The 26,872-nt window shown below is 43.7% G+C and overlaps 1 protein-coding gene across 1 annotated transcript in view; it reads left to right on the top strand.

Moving 5' to 3' along the window:
* GSDME (gasdermin E) overlaps nt 1-26,872 on the top strand; it is a 148,551-nt gene that overhangs the window by 49,946 nt on the left and 71,733 nt on the right. The window contains 1 exon segment of the mRNA XM_032642746.1: nt 21,396-21,588. Coding sequence (XP_032498637.1) covers nt 21,396-21,588 — 193 coding nt within the window.

Here is a 26,872-nt window from a genome sequence, read left to right on the forward strand (position 1 = left end):
CCCTTCATTGCGGTGTGTGGGCTGCTCATTGTGGTGGCTTCTCCATTTTTTTTTTTTTTTTTTGCGGTATGCGGGCCTCTCACTGTTCTGGCCTCTCCCACTGCGGAGCACAAGCTCCAGATGCGCAGGCTCAGCGGCCATGGCTCACGGGCCCAGCCGCTCTGCGGCATGTGGGATCTTCCCAGACCGGGGCACGAATCCGTGTCCCCTGCATCAGCAGGCGGACTCTCAACCACTGAGCCACCAGGGAAGCCCGTGGTGGCTTCTCTTTTTGCAGAGCACAGGCACTAGGCACACGGGCTTCAGTAGTTGTGGCACGTGGGCTCAGTAGTTGTGGCTCTTGGGCTCTAGAGCGTAGGCTCAGTAGTTGTGGCTCACGGGCTTAGTTGCTCCACAGCATGTGGGACCTTACTGGACGAGGGCTCGAACCCGTGTTGCCTGCATTGGCAGGTGGATTCTTAACCACTTCACCCCCAGGGAAGTCCCGTGTTTGTAGATTTTTTGAGATGGCCATTCTGACCGGTGTGAGGTGATATCTCATTGTGGTTTTGATTTGCATTTCTGTAATGATTAGTGATGTTGAGCATCCTTTCATGTGTTTGTTGGCAATCTGTATATCTTCTTTGGAGAAATATCTCTTTAAGTCTTCTGCCCATTTTTGGATTGGGTTGTTTGTTTTTGGTATTGAGCTGCATGAGCTGCTTGTATATTTTGGAGATTAATCCTTAGTCTGTTGCTTCATTTGCAAATATTTTCTCCCATTCTGAGGGTTTTCTTTTCATCTTGTTTATGATTTCCTTTGCTGTGCAAAAGCTTTTAAGTTTCATTAGGTCCCATTTCTTTATTTTTGTTTTTATTTCCATTACTCTAGGAGATGGATCAAAAAAGATCTTGCTGTGTTTTATGTCAAAGAGTGTTCTTCCTATGTTTTCGTCTAAGGGTTGTATAGTGCCCCATCTTATATTTAGGTCTCTAATCCATTTTGAGTTTATTTTTGTGTATGGTGTTAGGGAGTGTTCTAATTTCATTTTTTTACATGTAGCTGTCCAGTTTTCCCAGCACCCCTTATTGAAGAGACTGTCTTTTCTCCATTGTATATCCTTGCCTCCTTTATCATAGATTAGTTGACCATAGGTGCGTGGGTTTATCTCTGGGCTTTTTATCTTGTTCCATTGATCTATATTTCTGTTTTTGTGCCAGTACCATATTGTCCTGATTACTGTAGCTTTGTAGTATAGTCTGAAGTCAGGGAGTCTGATTCCTCCAGCTCCATGTTTTTCCCTCAAGAGTGCTTTGGCTATTCGGTGTCTTTTTTTTTTTTTTGGTGGTACGTGGGCCTGTCACTATGGTGGCCTCTCCCATTGCGGAGCACAGGCTCCAGATGCGCAGGCTCAGCGGCCATGGCTCACGGGCCCAGCCGTTCCGTGGCATGTGGGATCCTCCCGGACTGGGGCATGAACCCATGTCCCTTGCATCAGCAGGCGGACTCTCAACCACTGTGCCACCAGGGAAGCCCTATTCGGGGTCTTTTGTGTCTCCATACAACTTTTTTTTTTTTTTTTTTTTTTGCTGTACACCGGCCTCTCACTGTTGTGGCCTCTCCCGTTGCGGAGCAGAGGCTGTGGACGCACAGGTTCAGTGGCCATGGCTCACGGGCCCAGCCGCTCCGCGGCATGTGGGATCTTCCCGGACCAGGGCACGAACCCGCGTCCCCTGCATCGGCAGGCGGACTCCCAACCGCTGCGCCACCAGGGAAGCCCTCCATACAACTTTTAAGGTTTTGTGTTTTAATTCCGTAAAAGATGCCGTTGGTAATTTGATAGGGATTGCATTGAATCTGTAGATTACTTTGGGTAGTATAGTCATTTTCACAATATTGATTTCTTCCAATCCAAGAACATGGTTTATCTCTCTATCTGTTGGTTTCTTTCATCAGTGTTTTGTAGTTTTCTGCATACTGGTCTTTTGTCTCCCTAGGTAGGTTTATTCCTAGGTGTTTTATTCTTTTTTGTTGCAATGGTAAATGGGAGTGTTGTCTTAATTTCTCTTTCAGATTTTTCATCATTAGTGTATAGGAATGCAAGAGATTTCTGTGCTAGTTTTGTATCCTGCTACTTTACCAAATTCATTGAGTAGCTCTAGTAGTTTTCTGGTAGCATCTTTAGGATTCTGTATGTACAGTATCATGTCATCTGCAAATAGTGACAGTTTTACTTCTTCTTTTCCTATTTGTATTCCTTTTATTTCTTTTTCTTCTCTGATTGCCTTGGCTAGGACTTCCAAAACTCTGTTGAATTATAGTGGTGAGAGTGGACATCATTGTCTTGTTCCTGATCTTCGAGGAAATGCTTTCAGATTTTCACCATTGAGAATGTTGTTTGCTGTGGGTTTGTCGTACATGGCCTTTATTATGTTGAGGTAGGTTCCCTCTTTGCCAACTTTCTGGAGAGTTTGTATCATAAATGGGTGTTGAATTTTGTCAAAAGCTTTTTATGCATCTATTGAGATGATCATATGGTTTTAATTCAATTTGTTAATATGTATTGCATTGATTGATTTGCATATATTGAAGAATCCTTGCATCCCTGGGATAACTCCCACTTGATCATGGTGTATGATCCTTTTAATGTGTTGTTGGATTCTGTTTGCTAGTATTTTGTTGAGGATTTTTTCATCTATATTCATCAGTGACATTGGTCTGTAATTTTCTTTTTTGGTAGTATCTTTGTCTGGTTTTGGTATCAGGGTGATGGTGGCCTCATAGAATGAGTTTGGGAGTTTTCCTTCCTCTGCATTTTTTTGGAAGTGTTTGAGAAAGTTGGGCGTTAGCTGTTCTCTGAATGTTTGATAGAATTCACCTGTAAAGCCATCTAGTACTGGACTTTTGTTTGTTGGAAGATTTTTAATCACAGTTTCAATTTCTTTTTTTTTAAATCTCATTCTAAATTTAATCAGTAGGAAAAATATGCAATAACAAAGAATTTTTTTCTTTTTTTCCCACAACTCACACACACACACACACACACACACTGTATTTTATTTTTACAAGAGGTAAACTGACACCAAGCATTGTAAATGGATGACCACAACAAAAGCAACAATGATTGCAATTACCGAACACAAAATGCACTCATACTATGTCATAATATTGACATTCAGTCCAGTAATCCTCCACTGTAACACCTCCTTTACTTTGCAGTGAAAATTGATTTGTGTATTTTTTGCCTCTGAGTCCTTGTGGGATTTTTTTTTTTATTCAAAGAGAAAGTCACAAAAATTACAATCATCCTCATCAGTTCACTCAGTCCCATGTAATTAATTTTCTTTTATCTTGATCTTTTGTTAGCCCTTTTATGAATTCATCAGTTTTCCATTAGAGTTCTGAAAATGCTTATTTATTCAGTTTAGCAGTATAGTCAGTTACCAGAAACCTGTTCTTGTCAGAGTCTTTTCCATAAATCCCTTGAAGATGAGACCCTGTTATGGGAACATTTTTGTAAAAGCAACAGAGTACACCCAGAACTGTCTGTAAATGACAGAAGGCTTAAAAATGACCACAGTTAAAGATTTGATGAAAATTCATAATAATGCAATTGACAAGGAAATTTAGTTATTTCTGAGATATACATTTTAAAGTACTAACTAGAATTATGATTTATAACATTATACCAGAATATATAAGATTTTTAGAAATTTCATGTAATGTCTGAAACATTTATGTTAACATATTTCCATACAAATAACCCAAAGAAAGTTTAGTATTAGTTTTTTTGTTTTTTTATACTGCAGGTTCTTATTAATCATCAGTTTTATACACATCAGTGTATACATGTCAATCCCAATCGCCCAATTCATACCACCATCCCCACCCTACCGCGGTTTTCCCCCCTTGCTGTCCCATATGTTTGCTTTCTACATCTGTGTCTCAACTTCTGCCCTGCAAACCGGTTCATCTGTACCATTTTTCTAGGTTCCACATACATGTGTTAACATACGATATTTGTTTTCCTCTTTCTGTCTTCACTCTGTATGACAGTCTCTAGATCCATCCACATCTCAACAAATGACTCAGTTTCGTTCCTTTTTATGGCTGAGTAATATTGCATTGTATATATGTACCACAACTTCTTTACCCATTCGTCTGTTGACAGGCATTTAGGTTGCTTCCATGACCTGGCTATTGTAAAGAGTGCTGCAATGAACATTGGGGTGCATGTGTCTTTTTTTTTTTTTTTTTTTTGCGGTATGTGGGCCTCTCACTGTTGTGGCCTATCCTGTTGCAGAGCACAGGCTCCAGATGCATAGGCTCAGCGGCCATGGCTCACAGACCTAGCTACTCCATGGCATGTGGGATCTTCCTGGACCAGGGCACGAACCTGCATCCCCTGCATCAGCAGGCGGACTCTCAACCACTGTGCCACCAGGGAAGCCCCGCATGTGTCTTTTTGAATTATGGTTTTCTCCGGGTATATGCCCAGTAGTGGGATTGCTGGATCATACAGTAATTCCATTTTTAGTTTTTTAAGGAACTTCCATACTGTTCTCCATAGTGGCTGTATCAATTTATGTTAGACCCAAACGGTCTACAAGGGATTCCAACTCGCCCAAGAACCGCCAAGAGTCGAGAGCCGCTGCAACACGCAAGAGGTTTATTAGGAGCCGATGCACCGGGGTTCCCTGAACCTCACGCAGGAGGCCGATGGGGAACCCCTAAAAGCGGAATCACATACTTTTTATAGGTTTATTTACTCATAGGGCGGGTATATTCTCACAATGATTGGGTAAATGTGGTGACTTTTGAATTCATTGGCTTAGGAACTTTTGTCCCACCTTCTGGCCGTTATAGTTGTCTGTTCATTGTGGCGGTTAGGGCGTATACCTGTTACGGGCAACTGGAAAATTACCCGCTGTCTGGCAAGTCCCCGTCAACTGAAAAACTCCAAGAATTGGTTTCGATAGGGAGAAGGAGTGGCGCACGATAGGGAGAAGAATTGGTTTCGATAGGGAGAAGGAGTGGCGCACGATAGGGAGAAGAATTGGTTTACGGGAACAAGTGAGGGGGTGGAAAGTCCCTAAAGGCCCCACATTCCCCCCTTTTTTTTTTGTAACTAATTTCAATCATGGAATTTCAGTTTCTTTTTGCGAGTTTTGGTATTGTTGCCTTAGCATTAAAACTTGTACCGTACTAATGCGTTCTCTAATAAAGGCTATCAGGCGATTCAGAATGCATGGTCCAAAAGTTAAGAGCAACAATAAAATAATGAGGGGCCCTAACAAGGTGGAAACTAAAGTAGTAAGCCAGGGAGATTTATCAAACCACGATTGAAACCATCCTTTTTGATTTTTCCTTTCCTGTTGTCTTTTGTCCAGGCGCTCCCTAAGTTTGTCCATAGTTTTGGTAATAGCCCCAGAATGATCAATATAAAAACAGCATTCTTCTTTTAGTGCAGCACATAGTTCGCCCTCCTTAAGGAACAGCAGATCTAATCCCCTCCTGTTTTGCATTACCACCTCTGAAAGCGAGGTGAGGGATTCTTTTAACTGAGTTATGGAACTTTTTAATGCCCGGAGGTCAACATCTACAGCTTGCCTTAAGGCATCATAATAGTGGGGTTGTTGGATGAGGGCTGTTGTACCCGTTCCTACCCCGGCTGCCATTCCTAGTCCTAGGAGTACAGCCAGGGTGAGTGTTATGGGTTCCCTCTTAAACCTTCCTCTGCCCTCATATTCATCTAGAAAGGATGAATCTGAATGATAAATGAGTCTGGGGACCAGCTGAACTAACACACAAAAATCGGTTGAAGCTTTAAGGACCTCTAAAGAAATGCAGGGGGTCAATCCTGTGTTACATGCCCACCATCCATCCGGAGGAGGGAGGAGATACCCTGAGCCCTGTGGGAGGCTTAAATTGGCACAAAGATGTCGGTGGGACGAGGGGGGCGTTCCTACACGTGTACCGTTTCCTAATACTGAGGCCAGGGTCAATTTACTATTTCCTTCTTGTTTCCATCGACATTGATCTGGAGTGTTAACATTATTATAATTAGAATTATATCCTATAGCATCATAATAAGGGGGAGGAGCAGCATAGCAAAGCCAACATGATTTGGTAGCCTCCGGGTTTGTGGCATTTAAAACCTCAAAAGCCGCCTGGACCAATGAGAGCATTCGGTCCCGGGGGGGTCTTGGGCTTGATTGTTATTCCTTTTGGCTCAGAAGTTTGGTTTCTTATCTCTGGTAACGCTGTGGGAGGGGCCAAAGGTAGCGAAGAGTGCCCTATCTCAGGGTTGGGGCTTATAGGAACTGGAGTAGGGGTTTCAATTTTTAGTTTGATGGTCATTAGTAATCCATCATTATATCCTTCTTTATAAAACCTGATTCCCCATGAATGGCCATTTATCCAGTTTTTATCCTTTTTTCCTGGTTCACTAAAAGAGATCTTAAGGGGATGGCACCATTTAGTACATTCAGGCCTATAAGTTAAGGGGTTGGTTGGGTGTGTATAATTGGCTGTCACCTTAATAAAGTCCCAGCCAGAGGTGGGCTTCCAATAGGTGTCTCCTGTGGTTTCACACCCCCAGTTTTTACAATAAAAATGTTCCTTTCCCCCACATTGATAATTTAGGGACCTATGGCGATGAAATCCCGGGCATACATAAAAGGTAGGGTTGCTAAGTTTCTGTCGCGTACCCGAGTTTTGGCAGCCGTATTGGCCGGCCCGACCGGGTATGGATGGGGCATTTTGACGATCATGGGAGTGTGCTGTGTCCCAATTGGGAGCTCCTATGGCTAATTTACAAACATCGGGGAAAAGGTCTGGCCACCAGGTCCAAGGAGCAGCAGTATGGCTAACAGACCATATTACATCTCCAGTTTGGGAAATTACCTGCCAGGTTAAATGCTGGGGCAGGTGAGGACTAAAATTACTCACAGTCAGTAGGGGTAACAGAGTTAAAGTTATAAATCTGATGATCGCAGAAGCTTGAGCTTGAGCGGGTTGCTGGTCTTTTGGGCTCGCCATTCCGATGTTGCAGATGCTGGTGCGGCCTTCACGTGTGAAGCGTGGATCCATGTAGCGATGCCATCTACCTTTATAGCCGTGGGGGTGGTGAGCAGGACGATGTATGGTCCTTTCCACCGAGGCTCTAGAGTCTGGGTTCGGTGCCGACGGACGTACACGGAATCTCCGACTTGGAAGGGATGAGCCTCTGCTGGTGTTCCTGGTCGGTAAGCCTCTGCCAGCTGGGACCACACCTCCTTTTGGACCAACTGGAGTCCCAACAGCCTAGCATATAAGTCAGTGTTATTATGGCAGTCAGGACTTAATTTCTCCCTTAGCGTAAAAAGAGGAGGTGGGGCCCCGTATAGTATTTCAAATGGAGTAAGATAATAGCGGGAGGGGGTATTTCTAGCCCGGAACAGGGCTAAGGGAAGGAGCACCGTCCAATCTGTACCGCCAGTCTCTATGGACAATTTAGTTAGGGTCTCTTTTAGAGTTCTATTCATTTTCTCTACCTATCCTGAACTCTGGGGTCTATAGGCACAATGTAATTTTCAATCAGTCCCCAGGTATTTGGCCACACCCTGACTTACCTGGGCGACGAAGGCGGGACCATTATCTGATCCTATTACCTTTGGTGCCCCGAACCGGGGGAAAATTTCTTCTAAGATCTTTTTGGCCACCACAGTAGCTGTCTCCTTCTTCGTCGGGAAAGCTTCTACCCATCCTGAGAAGGTATCTATAAAAACTAGAAGATACCTGTTACCGTACCTTCCAGGGCGTATTTCAGTGAAGTCGACCTCCCAATAGGCTCCTGGGCGGTCTCCTCTGAGCCTTTTTCCGACCTCAAGTTTTCCTTTATGGGAGTTTACCTGTTGGCATGGAATGCACTCTCGTGCAATCTGCTCAGCTAATTTAGTTAGTCCAGGGGTATCATAACCTGTCTTGTGTAGTAGGGACACCATCTTTTTGGTTCCCAAGTGTGTCCATCTGTGAATCTGTTGTAGCATGGATTTTGCTTGTTGAGGAGATAATGTTCCTTTAGTTATGGCTGGGGTAATTGTTCCCCTATCATTTGGTTTCCCAGGACTCTCATCTGATAGTTCTAGTATGATTTCCCGTAGAGCCACTTCTCGTGCCACCCTATCTGCCAATTTGTTGCCTCTTGTCACCGGGGTATTGTCCTTCTGGTGTCCGGGGCAATGAATGATGCTGACTTTAGTGGGGAGCATGAGGGCAGCTAGCAGTGCCACTATTTCTTCTTTGTTTTTAATTTCTTTGCCCGCCGAGGTGAGCAACCCTCTTTGTTGGTAAATGGCCCCATGGACATGGGCGGTAGCAAATGCGTATCTACTGTCCGTATAGATGTTTACCTTTTTGTTTTCTGCTAGTTCCAATGCTCTAGTCATGGCGATTAGTTCAGCCCGTTGGGCCGATGTCCCTTGCGGTAATGCGGCTGCCCAGATGACCTCTTTCCCGTCTACCACGGCTGCTCCCGCCCGACGCTTACCTTCCTCTAGGAAACTGCTTCCGCCAGTAAACCAGGTAACGTCGGCGTTGGGGAGGGGCTGATCTATCAAGTCTGGTCTGCTACCGTGTGCTGCAGCCAGTACTTCCTGACAATCATGGATGACGGTAGTGCTTTCCAGGTCAGGGTCGGGTAGCAAGGTGGCCGGGTTGAGTCCTGTGGCTGAGGTAAACTTAATACGATCTGAGTTTAACAGCAGGGCTTGGTAATGAGTCATCCTGGCATTTGTTAGCCATCTGTCGGGTGGCTGGCGAATTACACTTTCTAATGCATGGGGGGCTGTTATCGTTAGGTTCTGCCCCAAAGTCAGTTTGTCAGCATCTTTGACCAAAGCGGCCACCGCGGCGATTATTTTTAAACAGGCGGGCCATCCTGCTGCCACAGGATCCAATTTCTTTGATAGGTACGCAACCGGGCGATTCCAGGGGCCCAGTTTCTGAGTTAGTACTCCCTTTGCAATACCTTTATTCTCGGCCACGTACAGATGAAAAGGCTTAGTGATCCTTCCCCCGTTCCTTTTTTTAGGGCATTCTCTTGCCCAATGACCTTTTTCTTTACAGTAGGCACATTGGTCCTTGTCTAATGGCCGCCTTCTATCCGTTGTTCGCCCTTCCTGTCTATTTCTGTCTCTACTGTTTCCTCCTCTGACTACAGTGGCCAGTATCTTACTCAAATGTCTTTCTTGCCTCTTATCTCATCTTACCTCACGAGCCTCTTGTTCCTTTTGCTTTCTTTCTTCTCTTTCTTTTTCTGTCTCCCTCTTATTATATACCTTATCTGCCTCTTTTACTAAGTCCTGAAGGGAGAAACCTTGTAGGCCATCCAGCCTTCGTAACTTCTTTCTAATATCAGGGGCCGCCTGGTCAATAAAGGCCATTGCTATGGTGGCCTTATGTTCCTCAGAGGTTGGATCATAAGGAGTGAATCGTCTAAAAGCCTCCATTAAGCGTTCTAGGAACACGGTTGGCGATTCCTGGGGCCCCTGAGTTACCTCTTTTACCTTAGCCAAATTCGTGGGGCGCCTGGCCGCTCCATGGAGACCCGCCACCAGAGCCTGGCGATACATTTTCAGGTGCTCCTTACCTTCCGGGGTATTAAAGTCCCAATTCGGCCTGACGAGTGGAAACCCGGCATCAATCTCGTTAGGCAACTGGGTAGGTTGTCCATTGGCGGCTAACACATTCTTTTTAGCCTCCAGGAGAACCCGTTGCCTCTCCTCAGTTGTGAGGAGAGTCTGGAGGAGCTGTTGACAATCATCCCAGGTGGGTTGGTGGGAGAAGACAAGAGACTCTATTAAAGCAGTAAGAGCCTGTGGGTTTTTAGAGAAAGTAGGGTTATGCATCTTCCAATTATAAAGATCTGCAGAGGAAAAGGGCCAGTATTGAAGGGGTCTATTCCCGTGGTTATCGGGGGGGCCATATTCTCTAAGGGGTAAAGCAGTAGAATCTGGGGAAACAGCCCTCTGGCTTCTGGTGCCCGCCGAGGGACCCCCCCTTTCCGCCATAACAGGTGGCCCTACTGGTGCGGAGGGTTGTGAAGCTGGGGGGTCCTAGGGGCGACATGGGATTTAGGGCCGGAGGATAAGGAGGTGGGGAATCTAGAAGAAGCAAATCAGACTGCAGGTCAGGATATATCGCCTTTGGCGGGTCCGGGACAGCAGATGACTTTTCCGTGTCTGGGGTTTTCTTCAGGGCCAATATCTCCGATTGTGCTGGAGCGCATGCAGACGTGCCTGTTGAGGAAACAAAGGGCCGGACCCACGGAGGCGGGGAGAGAACTAGATCTTCCCAGACCAAGATATATGGTATCTGGTCTGGGTGTCCGTGGGGTCCTGTGTTAAAGACCCTAGACTTGACTAGCCCAACCTTATCTAACAAAAAAGATCCTTCGGGTGGCCACCCTGTCTGAAATGTAGGCCACTCAGAGGTACACAGCGTTTGCCATTTTCCTTTCCTTACTTTTACCGAAAGGTTGTGGGCCCTAGCCCTAACTTCGGTCCAGTGGCTTAGGGTAAGAGAAAGAGGAGTCGTCATAGTTTGTCCCATTGTCGTCCGTCAAAAGAAAGATAATAGTACAGAAAAACAATAAAATTTCAAAAGACACACATTGATATTGCCGCCGCGAACTTAAACCCGAAACCAACTCAAATTCAGATGGCAGCTTATATAACCTGCCAGAACCAGCCGCCGCGAACTTAAACCCGAAACCAACTCAAATTCAGATGGCAGCTTATATAACCTGCCAGAACCAGATGAAGGGGAGACAAAATTTGTTTCTCCTTCCAGATGGACCACCAGGGCGTCCCCCGGGGCCCATGGACACCAGGTTTCGGCACGTCTGCCTAGCCAGGAGTCCAATACAGATTCCACAGCAAGCCGGTTCACACGGCTTTTTCCTAATGGCGGCTAGCAACAAACAAACGACAAACAGACAATTGGGCTCGAGCCTACCTGATACCTCCGACTCCCGATGTTCTTGTGACCCGGGGGCGAGTGGGGATCCCGGACGAGCCCCCAAATGTTAGACCCAAACGGTCTACAAGGGATTCCAACTCGCCCAAGAACCGCCAAGAGTCGAGAGCCGCTGCAACACGCAAGAGGTTTATTAGGAGCCGATGCACCGGGGTTCCCTGAACCTCACGCAGGAGGCCGATGGGGAACCCCTAAAAGCGGAATCACATACTTTTTATAGGTTTATTTACTCATAGGGCGGGTATATTCTCACAATGATTGGGTAAATGTGGTGACTTTTGAATTCATTGGCTTAGGAACTTTTGTCCCACCTTCTGGCCGTTATAGTTGTCTGTTCATTGTGGCGGTTAGGGCGTATACCTGTTACGGGCAACTGGAAAATTACCCGCTGTCTGGCAAGTCCCCGTCAACTGAAAAACTCCAAGAATTGGTTTCGATAGGGAGAAGGAGTGGCGCACGATAGGGAGAAGAATTGGTTTCGATAGGGAGAAGGAGTGGCGCACGATAGGGAGAAGAATTGGTTTACGGGAACAAGTGAGGGGGTGGAAAGTCCCTAAAGGCCCCACATTTACATTCCCACCAACAGTGCAAGAGGGTTCCCTTTTCTCCACACCCTCTCCAGCATTTGTTGTTTGTAGATTTTCTGATGATGCCCATTCTAACTGGTGTGAGGTGATATACCTCATTGTAGTTTTGATTTGCATTTCTCTAATAATTAGTGATGTTGAGCAGCTTTTCATGTGCATCTTGGTCATATGTATGTCTTCTTTGTAAAAATGTTTATTTAGGTCTTCTGCCCATTTGTTGATTAGGTGGTTTGTTTTTTTTAATACTGAGCTGCATGAGCTGTTTATATATTTTGGAGATTAATCCTTTGTCCGTTGCTTCATTTGCGAATATTTTCTCCCATTCTAAGGGTTGTCTTTTCATCTTGTTTATGGTTTCCTTTGCTGTGCAAAAGCTTTTAAGTTTCATTAGGTCCCATTTCTTTATTTTTGTTTTTATTTCCATTACTCTAGGAGGTGGATCAAAAAAGATCTTGCTGTGATTTATGTCAGTGTCTTACTATGTTTTCCTCTGAGAGTTGTGTAGTGCCCTGTCTTACATTTAGGTCTCTAATCCATTTTGAGTTTATTTTTGTGTATGGTGTTAGGGAGTGGTCTAATTTCATGCTTTTACATGTAGGGGTCCAGTTTTCCCAGCACCACTTATTGAAGAGACTGTCTTTTCTCCATTGTGTATCTTTGCCTCCTTTGTCATAGATTAGTTGGCCAAAGGTGCATGGTTTTATCTCTGGGCTTTCTATCTTGTTGCATTGATCTGTGTTTCTTTTTTTGTGCCAGTACCATATTGTCTTGATTACTATAGCTTTGTAATATAGTCTGAAGTCAGGGAGTCTGATTCCTCCAGCTGTTTTTTTTCCTCAAGACTGCTTTGGCTATTCGGGGTCTTTTGTGTACCCATACACATGTTGACGTGATTTGTTCTAGTTCCGTAAAAACTGCCATTGGTAATTTGATAGGGATTGCATTGAATCTGTCTGTAGATTGTTTTGGGTAGTATAGTGATTTTCATAATATTCTTCCAATCCAGGAACATGGTATATCTCTCCATCTGTTGGTATCATCTTTTATTTCTTTCATCAGTGTCTTATAGTTATCTGCATACAGGTCTTTTGTTTCCCTAGGTGGGTTTATTCGTAGGTATTTTATTCTTTTTGTGACAATGGTAAATGGGAGTGTTTCCATAATTTCTCTTTCATATTTTTCATCATTAGTGTATAGGAATGCAAGAAATTTCTGTGCATTAATTTTGTATCCTGCAACTTTACCAAATTCATTGATTAGCTCTAGTAGTTTTCTGGTGGCATCTTTAGGATCCTCTATGTATAGTATCATGGCATCTGCAAACAGTGACAGTTTTACTTCTTCTTTTCCAATTTGTATTCCTTTTATTTCTATTTCTTGTCTGAGCGCCATGGCTAGGACTTCCAAAACTCTGTTTTATAATAGTGGTGAGAGTGGACATCCTTGTCTTGTTCCTTATCTTAGTGGAAATGCTTTCAGTTTTTCACCATTGAGAATGATGTTTTCTCTGGGTTTGTTATATACGGCCTTTATTATGTTGAGGTAGGTTCCCTCTATGCCCACTTTCTGGAGAGTTTTTTTAATCATAAATGGGTGTTGAAATTTGTCAAAAGCTTTTTCTGCATCTATTGAGATGATCATATGGTTTATTTATTTATTTATTTATTTATTTATTTGCGGTACGCAGGCCTCTCACTGTTGCGGCCTCTCCCGTTGCGGAGCATAGGCTCTGGACGCACAGGCTCAGTGGCCATGGCTCACGTGCCTAGCCGCTCCGTGGCATGTGGGATCTTCCCGGACTGCGGTACGAACCCGTGTCCCCTGCATCAGCAGGCCGACTCTCAACCACTGCGCCACCAGAGAAGCCCGATCATATGGTTTTTATTTTTCAATTTGTTAATATGGTGTATCACATTGATTGATTTGCATATATTGAAGAATCCTTGTATCCCTGGGATAACTCCCACTTGATCATGGTGTATGATCCTTTTAATGTGTTGTTGGATTCTGTTTGCTAGTATTTTGTTGAGGATTTTTTCATCTATATTCATCAGTGACATTCGTCTGTAGTTTTCTTTTTTGGAAGTATCTTTGTCTGGTTTTGGTATCAGGGTGATGGTGGCCTCATAGAATGAGTTCCTTCCTCTGCAAGTTTTTGGAAGTTTGAGAAGGTTGGCTTTTAGCTGTTCTCTGAATGTTTGATAGAATTCACCTGTGAAGCCATCTAGTCCTGGACTTTTGTTAGTTGGAAGATTTTTAATCACAGTTTCAATGTCATTACTTATGAGTGGTCTGTTCATATTTTCTATTTCTTCCTGGTTCAGTCTTGGAAGGTTATACCTTTCTAAGAATTTGTCCATTTCTTCAGGTTGTCCATTTTATTGGCATACAGTTGCTTGAAGTAGTCTCTTAGGATGCTTTGTATTTCTGCAGTGTCTGTTGTAACTTCTCCATTTTCATTTCTAATTTTATGGATTTGAGTCCTCTCCCTCTTGTTCTTGATGAGTCTGGCTAATGGTTTATCAATTTTGTTTATCTTCTCAAAGAACCAGCTTTTAGTTTTATTCATCTTTGCTATTGTTTTCTTTGTTTCTATTTCATTTATTTCTGCTGTGATCTTTATGATTTCTTTCCTTCTGCTAACTTTGGGTTTTGTTTGTTCTTCTTTTTGTAGTTCCTTTAGGTGTAAAGTTAGATTGTTAATTTGAGATTTTTCTTGTTTCTTGAGGTAGGCTTGTACAGCTATAAACTTCCCTCTTAGAACTGCTTTTGCTGCATTCCATAGGTTTTGGATTGTCGTGTTTTCATTGTCATTTGCCTCTAGGTATTTTTTGATTTCCTCTTTGATTTCTTCAGTGATCTCTTGGTTATTTAGTAATGTATTGTTTAGCCTCCATGTGTTTGTGTTTTTTACGTTTTTTCCCCTGTAATTGATTTCTAATCTCATAGCATTGTGGTCAGAAAAGATGCTTGATATGATTTCAGTTTTCTTAAATTTACTTAGGCTTGATTTGTGACCCAAGATACGATCTATCCTGGAGAATGTTCCGTGCACACTTGAGAAGAAAGTATAATCTGCTGGTTTTGGATTGAATGTTCCATAAATATCAGTTAAATGTATCTGGTCTATTTTGTCATTTAAAGCTTGTGTTTCCTTATTAATTTATTGCTTGATGATCTGTCCATTGTTGTACGTGAGGTGTTAAATTCCTGCACTATTATTGTGTTACTGTCGATTTCTTCTTTTGTAGCTGTTAGTAGTTGCCTTGTGTATTGAGATGCTCCTATGTTGAGTGCATATATATTTATAATTGTTATATCTTCTTGGATTGATCCCTTGATCATTATGTAGTGTCCTTCCTTTTCTCTTGTAACATTCTTTATGTTAAAGTCTATTTTATCTGTTATGAGTATTGCTACTCCAGCTTTCTTTTGATTTCTGTTTGTGTGGAATATCTTTTTCCATCCCCTCACTTTCAGTCTGTATGTGTCCATAGGTCTGAAGTGGGTCTCTTGTAGGCAGCATATATGTGGTCTTGTTTTTGTGTCCATTCAGCAAGCCTGTGTCTTTTGTTTGGAGCATTTAATCCATTCACATTTAAGGTAATTATCAATATGCATGTTCCTCTTACCATTTTCTTAATTGTTTTGGGTTTTTTATTGTAGGTCTTTTCCTTCTCTTGTGTTTCCTCCCTAGAGAAGTTCCTTTAGCATATGTTGTAAAGCTGGTTTTGTGGTGCTGAATTCTCTTAGCTTTTGCTTGTCTATAAAGGTTTTAATTTCTCCATTGAATGTGAATGAGATCCTTTCTGGGTAATCTTGGCTGTAGGTTTTTCCCTTTCATCACTTTATATATGTCCTGCCACTCCCTTCTGGCTTGCAGGGTTTATGCTGAAAGATCAGCTATTAACCTTATGGGGATTCCCTTGTATTTTTTTTTTTTCCCTTGTATTTTATTTGTTGCTTTTCCCATGCTGCTTTTAATATTTTTTCTTTGAATTTAATTTTTGGTAGTTTGATTAATACATGTCTTGGCCTGTTTCTCCTTTGATTTATCCTCTATGGGACTCTCTGCACTTCCTGAACTTGACTGAGTATTTCCTTTCCCACGTTAGGGAAGTTTTCAAGTATAATCTCTTCAAATATTTTCTCACACCCTTTCTTTTTCTCTTCCTCTTCTGGGACCCCTATAATTAGAATGTTGGTGCGTTTCTTGTTGTCCCAGAGGTCTGTGAGACTGTCCTCAGTTCTTTTCATTCTTTATTCTTCTCTGAGGCAGTTATTTCCACTATTTGATCTTCCATTTCACTTATCCGTTCTTCTGCGTCAGTTATTCTCCTATTGACTCCTTCTAGAGTATTTTTAATTTCATTTATTGTGTTGTTCATCACTGTTTGTTTGCTCTTTAGTTCTTCTCGGTCCTTGTTAAACGTTTCTTTTATCTTCTCCATTCTATTTCCAAGATTTTGGATCATCTTTACTAACATTACTCTGAATTCTTTTTCAGGTAGACTGCGTAGTTCCTCTTCATTTGTTTTGTCTGGTGGGTTTTTACCTTGCTCCTGTATATGCTGCCTGTTTCTCTGTTTTCTCATTTTGTTTAACTTACTGTGCTTGGGGTCTTCTTTTCACAGGCTGCGCATTTGTAGTTCCCATTATTTTTGCTGTCTGCCCCCACAGGGTGAGGTTGGTTCAGTGGCTTGTGTAGGCTTCCTGGTGAAGGGGACTAGCGCCTGTGTTCTGGTGGGCGGGGCTGGATCTTGTCCTTCTGGTGGGCAGTGCTGCATCCAGTGGTGTGTTTTGGAGTGTCTGTGAACTTAGTATGACTTTAGGCAGCCTCTCTGCTAATGGGTGAGGTTGTGTTTCTGTCTTGGCTAGTTGTTTGGCATGGGGCATCCAGCATTGGAGCTTGCTGGCTGTTGGGTGGAGCTGGGTCTTAGTGTTGAGATGGAGATCTCTGGGAGACCTCTCGCCGATTGATATTATGTGCGGCCAGGAGGTTTCTGGTGGTCCAGTGTCCTGGACTCGGCCCTCCCACCTTGGAGGCTCAGGCTCAACATCTGGCTGGAGCACCAAGACCCTGTTAACCACACGGCTCAGAAGAAAAGGAAGAAAGAAAAAAAACCAAAAAAACAAAAACTGAAAAACAGACAGAATCCTAGGACAAATGGTAAAAGCAAACCTGTACAGACAAAATCACACAAAGAAGCATATACATACACACTCACAAAAAGAGGAAAAGGAGAAAAAATATATATATATAAAAAAAAAAAGGAAGAGAGCAACCAAACCAATGAATATATCCACCAATGATCATAAGCACTAAATACTAAACTAAGATAAACATAAAACCAGAAACAAATCAGATGCAGAGAGCAAACCCCAAGTCTAGGGTTGCTCCCAAAGTCCACTGCCTCAGTTTTGGGAACATTCGTTTCTATTCAGGTATTCTTCAGATGCAGGGTTTATCAAGTTGATTGCGGGGATTTAATCTGCTGCTCCTGAGTCTGCATGGAGAAATTTCCGCTCCTCTGTTCTCACAGCTCCTGGGGTCCAGCGTTGGTTTTGGCTTCGCCTCTGCGTGTAGGTCACCCGCAGGAGTCTGTTACTCACCCTTACAGAAGGGGGTTAAAGCAGCAGCTGATTAGGGCTCTCTTGCTCACTCAGGCTGGGGGAGGGAGGGGTTTGGTAGTCATAATTGGAATGCGAGGTGAGCCTCTGCCGGCAGAGGTCGGCATGGCGTTGCACCAGCCTGAGGTGTGCCGTGTGTTCTCCTGGGGAAGTTGTCCCTGGATCATGGAACCCTGGCATTGGCGAGCTGCACAGGCTCCTGGGGGATGTGGATAGTGACCCGCACTTGCACACAGAATTCTTGGTGGCAGCGGCAGCAGTGTTAGCAGTTTATGCCCGTCTCTGGGGTACAAGCTGGTAGTCGTGTCTCGTGCCTGTCTCTGGAGCTCTTTCAGGCGGTGCTCTGCCTTCTGTGGGCACACTGGGAAGGGATCCCCTCTCCTCGCACATCCCGAAACAAAGGTCTCGCCCCTGGCAGGTCCAGACTTTTTCTTGGATTCCCTCCTGGCTAGCTGTGGCACACTAGCCCCCTTCAGGCTGTCTTCACGCAGCCAACCCCAGTCCTCTCCCTGGGATCTGACCTCCGAAGCCTGAGCCTCAGCTCCCAGCCCCCACCTGCCCTGGCGGTTGAGCAGACAAGCCTCTCAGGCTGGTGGGTTCTGGTCAGCACCAGTCCTCTGTGTGGGGATCTCTCCGCCGTGCTCTCTGCACCCCTATTGCTGTGCTGTGCTCTGTGGCTCTGAAAATTACCCCTGCCCACCCCCCATCCCTGCCAGTGAAGGGGCTTCCTAGTGTGTGGAAACCTTTCCTCCTTCACAGCTCCCTCCCATTGGTGCAGGTCCCGTCCCTATTCTTTTGTCTCTGTTTTTCCTTTTTTTTTTTTTTTTGCCTTACACAGGTACATGGGGAGTTTCTTGCCTTCTGGGAAGTCTGAGGTCTTCTGCCAGTGTTCAGTAGGTGTTCTGTAGGAGTTGTTCTACATGTAGATGTATTTTTGATGTAATTGCGGGGAGGAAGGTGATCTCCATGTCTTACTCCTCTGCCATCTTGAAGGTCTCCCTTTTTTCTTACTGAGATATAGTTGATTTACAATATTAGTTTCAGGTGTACAATATAGTGATGCAAAATTGTTATAGATAATACTCCATTTATAGTTATTAGAAAATATTGGCTGTATTCCCTGTGCTGTGTAATATATTCTTGTAGCTTATTTATTTTATACATAGCAGTTTGTACTTCTTAATCCTCTACCCCCATCTTACCCCTCCCCCACTTCCCTCTCCCCTTTGGTAACCACTAGTTTGTTCTCTATATCTGTGAGTCTGTTTCTTTTTTATTATTTTCACTAGTTTTATTTTTTAGATTGTACATGTTAGTGATAACATACAGTCTTTCTCTGATTTATTTCACTTGGCATAATACCCTCCAAGTCCATCCATGTTGTTGCAAATGGCAAAATTTCATTCTTTTCTATGGCTGTGTAGTATTCCATTTTGTGTGTGTGTGTGTGTGTGTGTGTGTGTGTGTGTATACCACATCTTCCGTTGATGGACACCTAGGTTGCTTCCATATCTTGGCAATTGTAAATAATGCTGCTATGAACATTGGGGTGGCATAGATTCTTAAAGATAGAATTACTGGACCAGAGGTTGGGAACTTTTCGAAGACTTTTGGTACTTATTCCTACACTGCTTTTTGGAACGTGGTGATATATGAAAGCACCATCAGCTCTTAATTATTGGACTAGATGATGTTTGAGTCTTCTTTCAGCCCTAAAGTTCTCTCATTTTGTGATTGCATCTCCCTTAAAGGGAAAAAGTGATAGAGGAGGTAATTTGAGTTGACAAGTAATCTCTAACTTTCTTCCAGCTCAGCATTCTAGCCAATACTTTCTTCAGCCAGGCTCATTATCAGAGCTGTCAAACAATGGGCAAGTGGATTGATATTAATTTTATGTCACGTTTTCCCCCTGGATGTCTGGTAGAACTCTTACTGAGTAGTGTAATAACTAAATATAAGGAAAGGCAAGAGAAAAAAAACTTCACAGAGCAGACCATGGACCCCTGAGTAATCGGAATTTCACCGCTCTGTGCTGTTAGGTGCTTCTTTCGTGGTGTCCTGAGAGCTGTTGTTAGATGGTCAGGCTGGTTGCAGTCCCTGCAGATTAGCAAGTCCCACATGTGCTCATCATCTGAGGCCAGAGCTCATGCCTGGTTCTGTGTCCTGTTGCTGTTAGGGCTGTGATGAGAGGTGCCCAGTGCTTTGTCTTCTGAGCAGATTCAGGATGCCTCACCTTTGTTATTCTTGCCCCTGGCAACCACACTCGAGTGTTATGTTGCCCAGGGGTGCGGAGGTTGGAGGGTGGTGACTTGGTTGTCCTACCGATGGCCTGTTGGCTTCCTCACTTTTCCCTTCCACCTGCAGCAGTGGATAACTCGATGCAGACGTGTGCACAAATGACGTCTGGTTCGGAGGTGTGTCTAGTGTGGCATTTTGCAGTACACAGACAGTCTTGATTGTCCTTACCTGCTATGGGATCCAGTTTTGGGGTCAGAGTTTTCAGGAGTGGTAGTAAGCCCGATTGGGGCCAGAACAGGGATCTAAGGGTAGAATTTCTGTCTGTGTAGTACTTTATACAATCTAGGACTGTCCTGTTTATCAGGAAATGATGTTGCTTTGGCCTAAACCCAGTGGATAGATTGAGCACTTGCTATGTGCCAGGCTCTGTATTACATGCTTTACATACATCAACTTCCAGTAGAACCCATCAGGTAGGTATTATTAATTATCTCCAAATTACATATGACAAACCTGAGGTTCAGGGTGATGGATGTTACCCAAGTTCTCCCGGCTAGGTATATTAGACTAGTGATAAAATCTTGAGCTCTTAACAACTGCTATATGCTGCTTCCGAAAGCATTTCCCAGAGTGTTTGTGTTCTCAAGATGTGGCTAGGAGAAGGCTGTGACTTGGGGGCATTTTCATAAGCTTCTTATTTTTCATGGAGATGATTCTCTACTTTGTAAATTTCACAGATAATGAATGGTGATTAATTCTCATTAACCTTGGTTGAGGTATAGGTTTTGTTGCCTGGGGTGAAAGAAATACAGGTGTTGGGGGCGGTGGCTGGATGGAAAGAAACGTTTCAGACTCCAGTTGGATTTGAATCCCTTATGAAGTGCCGCCAGGAGCCCAGGAGAGCCTTGGGTCAGGAAAATGGAAAGGGCCAAGTATGAAGTTCCTAAGAGACTCTCAGTGTAACCTTCCTGAATGATGGTGACTGAGACCATTTTTATGGTAGTATTTGGTTCAATTAAAAACGAGAACAGTAGAATCTGGAGACATGTGAAGGCTAGCAGTTCAAGTCTGAGATCATCAGATATTTAGTGTTCAGACAAAAAAGGGCAGATCCTAAAGGCAATCTGATAGCCATCGCCTGGTATGACCAGGTGAGTTGATTGAAGCTGGGACACCAGCTGGGTGGTGGCATCTTTCTCAGTGTCTGGGAAGCCAGGAAGGAAGAATGGAGAGTCTGGAGCTTATGTGTTCCAAGATGGTGTTTGAAGCAGGGAGGAAGGGCATGCCCACTGACTTTATCAGGAACACAGAGATAAGGAATTGCTTGATAAGGAATTGAAAGACTGGGTGGAGGTCAGATATAAACAGGTAAATATGGGGAGAACTGTTTCAAAGGAGATGGTAATGAAGGCCAGGGCAGTGTTCTCCAAGGCCACCAGTGAGAAGGGAGGATGCCCGAGGACAGGTTCAGGCACCTGACCTGCAAGATACTGAATCAGGCAGGCCACTCCCTGGGCAGAGTGCTGGGCTGCTGTCTTCTCTGTGCTTTGGTGTCGTCCTCATCTAGTCCCTTCATCCTGGAAAAGTACATATTTAACATGTCCTATTTCTTTACCTGGATAGTAAACAGATGTTTGCTTTAAAATTATTCATGAAACTCTATAGATACTTTTTGTGCACTTGTCTATATGTGTGTATATTGGAATTGAAAGATGAAAAAACAAAAAAGTGCCCAGTAGAACCCCTGGCCACCAGTGCATGCCACGCTCTTAGCACCCAGGTTCTTTTGCCCATACACACAGTGCGGCCACCAGCTTTCCATTCTGCGTGCAGACCTCATGTTTCCCACGGGTTTCTGCAGGATTGGAAAGCTAGGTGACCTGAGGCACAGAGGTGGCCGTTTTGTCATTAGATTCCTCTGCATGTCTCATTCACTGTAGTGGTCGTGGAGTCGGACTTTGTGAAGTACGAGGGCAAGTTTGAAAACCATGTGAGTGGGACCCTGGAGACGGCAATGGGGAAGGTCAAGCTGAACATTGGTGGCAGAGGCCTCGTGGAGAGTCAGTCCTCGTTTGGAACCCTGAGGAAGCAGGAGGTGGACTTGCAGCAGCTCATTGGAGTTGCCCAGGAGAGGTAATGGGAATTCTGCTTGGCATTTTGGACTTTGACATGTCTCTCATTGAAAGGTCGTTCTGTGGGACGTTGGCTAGAAGGGTGACATTGGGATCTTGGCCAATCAGCAAACATCACCAAATGCCCATGTGCTGAAACTTGATGAGCAGTGCATCCTTTAGTCTGGACGTTGACTGTTCTTAGCCTGAGAGGGGAGACTTGGGAAGCATTTTAAAAGAATGTTGCTTCAGACAAATGTGTACTTTAAAGAAATCATATGATTTATAAAACACCAACAGTGAGAACGCTCTGTCCTACATTTCTGAATATTAATATCAGAAGTAGAAAAATCCTCCTTCTGCCCTGGCTCTTTATGATTTTCTGATTAGGAAAAGGAGAAAGCAGGTGTGGGGGGCTTCAGGGGAAGAGCTGGTTTTTAACTCTGAAGTCTTAAAGAAAACCCCACATTTATTCATTGTTTAGATTTCAGTAAATACATTTTACCCCAGTAAAATGATAATACCTCATTATTTTTACCTTATGTTTATTCAACATTCTGTAAGTAATTTTGCTGAGTGCCTACAATGTACCACATACTGTTCTACATGCTGGGGATGCTGCAGTGAACAGAATGCCAACGTTTCTGCCCTATATTCTAGGGGGCAGAGACACAAAACATGCAACTAAGTGAAGTATATAGTGGGTTGATGGTGCTCTCTGGAATGGAGAAAAATGTAGCAGAGAAGGGGGATAGAACATGCCAGGAACGGGGGCTGTGATTTGAAAAGGTGGCCAGAGAAAGCATCCTGGAGAAGATGGCATCAGGGCAAAGACCTGAAGCTGGGGATGGGAGCGAGCATAGGAGTGTCCTGGGCAAGAAGGCTGTAGGCAGAGGTGGTGTGATTGGGGCTGAGTAAATAGGGCAAGGGCAGGTGAGGTCAGAGTGGGTAAAGGAACAGTAGCAGGTCCCATAGGACCTTGCAGGCCACTGGAAAGACTAACTCGTCCTCGGAGTGAGGTGGGAAGCCACTGGAAGACTATGAGAAGGGAAGTGACAGGCTCTGACTTATGTTTTAGAAGGATCCTTCTGGCCGCTGGGCTGAGGAGAGACTGGATGGGTGGGAGCTGGGCGTCCAATTGGGAGGTTACTGTAATCCTGACAAGAGATGATATTTCCATTTGTACAGTAACATAGGTGCATTTTCATGTGTAATTTTATCACCCTTTTTCTTTTAAAATGGAAAATGTCATCCCAAATAAATTAAGAGAAAACTCACTTGTGTTAAGTATAGGTAGCTTATCTCCTCTTTTCCAATGTTCTTAGGATTATATGAAATATAAAATAGTTTGCTCATTGAATAAAATAATGTTTAAGAATTAATGAGTAAAAAAGACCATAAAACTCATGTGTCAAGCATTTGGTGGGTGGGTTTTGTACAGATATCGAGCATGCTTGGGCAACTGAAGTCTTCAAAACCCATTCACCTCTCCGCTAAGCTGATGCTTAATGGAGTTGAAAGACCATGGTGGCTATTTGACTATTGCCTCCTGGCACTTTCTAGAACTCCAGGACTCTACTGAGTTAGGACTCAGGCAGGAATTCCCTTTCTCGGTCAGAGAACTTTAAGCTCTCTCTGGTGACACCAGGTGGAAGGGACAGCCACCTCTTTCTCTGATAGTCATGACCTTAATTATCTTTCCTCTTCCGCTCTTCTTTGCTGGAGAGGCATTTTCCTTCTCTACGACAACACTGGAAAGATATTTGTTGTTTGTCTGAAAATGAAATTTAACTGGAAGTCTTATATTTTTATTTGCTAAGTCTTGCAAATAAGGGGGAAGAGGGACAGGAGAGCTAGCTGTTCGCTCAGTCTTTAGACAGCCCTCTAGAGCGTAATCCTGTCCTGCAGTCTTGTTATTTCTATTTGAAAAACCACAGTTTGGCAATGCTCTATCATCACGTTTCCCGTTATAGGTTTCTCAAACGCTCTTCGTGATTCAGGTGTAGAAGTTAGTGCCAATAGGAAGCATATGGGGAGAAGTCAGTGAGTAGAGATGGGAAAAAGTAGTCTCAGAGAAAGATGCTAGGGCCAGCAGTTATAAGGGGGAGAGAGGGAGGGGAAGGAGATAGGCATGTGCTGAGTACCTCCTGTGTGCCAGGCACTTCATAGACGTCATCTCATTTACTCTGCACAGCTGTCTCTTTTTAGGTTTGAGGATTTAACGCTCAGGGAAGGAAGTGACTTGTTCTCAGTCCCGGAGCTCAATTTGGGTGCTGCAGCTGGGATTCATCCCAGGATTTTCTGGCTCCAAAACTCCTGTTATTTCCTCTACATGATTCTTGAAGTGACTGTGAAGCAAAGGAATTGGCTGAGATAAAAATAGTTAAAATTATAGCAGGAGATACAAAGGCAGAGGCATGAATCTGGGTCCCCAGTGAGGGTACCTAGGGGGTGTACAGTGTTCCAGGCACTGTCCTGAACAAGCACATGTGAATAGCTGGTCTCCCCACCTGGAGGTGCCCACACGAGGGCATGAGATCACTTGGGGAGAGTTTAGACATTCTGTTCTTTCTACAGGTGATTGGGAAAGATGGCCTGGGTAGGGGAAGAGGGGTAGGGGCAACACCAGGAACATGGTAAAGAACAAATTTAAAGTCTAGAAATGGAAGAGGTATCTTATCACAGAGTCACCGCTTCCTTGTTTTGTTGCTAAAAGGTAAAGTTGAGCAACAGAGGAGAGAAGAGGAGGAAGACTTGACCATAGGATGGAGATCATGTAAAGCTAACATTCTTGTTACTTCACGCTGGACTAATAAATTCTAATCTACATGGTCTACCTGTTTTTGGACTCCCACAACATCATCAGATTGATAAGGCTGGCTGTTTGACACGTGTGTAGCCTTGGGGGTGGTGATTAGTAATGCTTAAGTACTGTCTTTCTCAAGGGCTTATCTGCCATCATTTTTATTTCAGGTCATTTAGATAAGTTGTCATCTGTATACAAGTTATTTTAGCCCTTGGAATTCAGAGTATTTGTTTTATTGTCAGTGAGATGTGTGCACATCTCAAAAACAAACTTCATCTGTCCTTGAAAAAACAGGTGCGTTCATATACAACAGTTATGTAGCATTGTTGAGCGTGAAGGCAATCCATAGGACCACAGGACTTAACTTTCCAGATACCTGGACATGACCCCTTTGAATGAGAGCTCTATGTTTATCTTAAAACATTCTTGATGGAAAACAGGCTAAGACCTTTCCATAATGACTCAGCTTCATGTTTTATTCCTTAGATCCAGTATTATTCTGAGACAAACTCTTTAGTTTTTCCACCTTGTCTTCCATTGTCAGCTGCCATATGTCAATGCTTTATAACCGCCATACCCTCCCCATCTCTGCCACTGATTATTGCTCCTAATCTCCTAGTGTTTGAGGAAGTTTATTCATGGAAAATAACTTCTGCAGACATGGTAGGTCGCTTCTGTCCCTGCCAGGTTTAGGTGGAATAGTTGGACTAGAGGATCTTTGAGGGTTTTCTCTGGGCTAAATGTAGAAGTGAGTGGACTCTGAGTGCACGCATCAGTTCCTTCCCCTTGAGTTCAGGGCCTTGGTTTCAGCTGATTTCCAGAGACGGTGCCATTTTGTGCTTTCCTGACTGTTCAGGGGTTAAGGGAGGGTGTTGTGGTACAGGCAGATCCCACTTTCATTCTTTGGTTCATTGTAAGGCAAATTGTGGTAAAGAAAAGATTCCATTTTTCTATGAATACATGATAATTAGAAGTTTGATTCTTCATTAAGAATTCTAACTTATAAATTATATGAAACTAATATATCATGCAAGCAATGGTATGGCAGTGATGAACCTTCATAATTATTTAAAGTATTTTAAAATTACCCCCAGAAAGTCTTACTATATCTAAATATTTACAAATTGTACAAGTTTTACACACAAGAAAAAATGTTAAATGCTCCTATTGGTTATGGCCCACATTTGACCTCTAAAGTTACCATAGTAGCTCTCCTGAGTGAAGTTTCAGTGTGCCATCAACTCTTCATTTAGGAGTATTTTGAGGGGAGGGATTTGGGGGCCTGTCTCTTCCTTGAAAGAAAAACCATGCAGCAAAGTTGGAACTGGTCTTTTCTACTTGATATCTTTCCCTGTGGCCAGCAGATGTTTTTTCCTTTTTTTAAATGTATTTATTTTATTTATTTATTTTTGGCTGCGTTGGGTGTTTGTTGCTGCACGTGGGCTTTCTCTAGTTGCGGCGAGCGGGGGCTACTCTTTGTTGCGGTGCACGGGCTTCTCATTGTGGTGGCTTCTCTTGTTGCAGAGCACGGACTCTAGGTGCACGGGCTTCAGTAGTCGTGGCCGGTGGGCTCAGTAGTTGCGGCTCGCAGGCTCTAGAGTGCAGGCTCGGTAGTTGTGGCGCACGGGCTTAGTTTCTCCGTGGCATATGGGATCTTCCCAGACCAGGGCTCAAACCCGTGTCCCCTGCATTGGCAGGCGGACTCTTAACCACTGCGCCACCAGGGAAGTCCCCAGCAGATAGTTTGAAATGATTCTGTTTACCTTTGCACTCAATTCAGTGCTGGCACCATCTTTTTTTAATTTTTTTTAATTTGTGATACGTGGGCCTCTCACTGCTGTGGCCTCTCCCGTTGCAGAGCACAGGCTCCGGACGCACAGGCTCAGCGGCCATGGCTCACGGACCCAGCCGCCCCGCGGCACATGGGATCCTCCTGGACCGGGGCACGAACCCGCATCCCCTGCATTGGCAGGCGGACTCCCAACCACTGTGCCACCAGGGAAGCCCAGGCACCATCTTTTAAAAAATTTTTATTTTGTATTGGAGTATAGTGGATTTACAATGTTGTGTTAGTTTCAGGTGTACAACAAAATGATTCGCTTATATATATACATATATCTATTCTTTTTCAAGTTCTTTTCCATTTAGATTATTATAGAATATTGAGTAGAGTTCCCTTTGCTATACATTGGTCCTTGTTGGTTATCTATTTTAAATATAGTGGTATGTATATGTCAATCCCGAACTCCCAGTTTATCCCCGCGCCCTTCCTCTTTGGTAACCATAAGTTTGTTTTCTAAGTCTGTGAGTCTGTTTCTGTTTTGTAAATAAGTTCATTTGTATCATTATTTCTGGCTTCCATATATAAGCAATATCATATACTTGTCTTTCTCTGTCTGACTTACTTTACTTAGTATGATAATCTCTAGTTGCATCCATGTTGCTGTAAATGGTATTATTTTGTTCTTTTTTATGGCTGAGTAATATTCCATTATGTGTA

The sequence above is a fragment of the Phocoena sinus genome, chromosome 9, assembly GCF_008692025.1.
Source record: "Phocoena sinus isolate mPhoSin1 chromosome 9, mPhoSin1.pri, whole genome shotgun sequence".
Classification (NCBI taxonomy): domain Eukaryota; kingdom Metazoa; phylum Chordata; class Mammalia; order Artiodactyla; family Phocoenidae; genus Phocoena; species Phocoena sinus.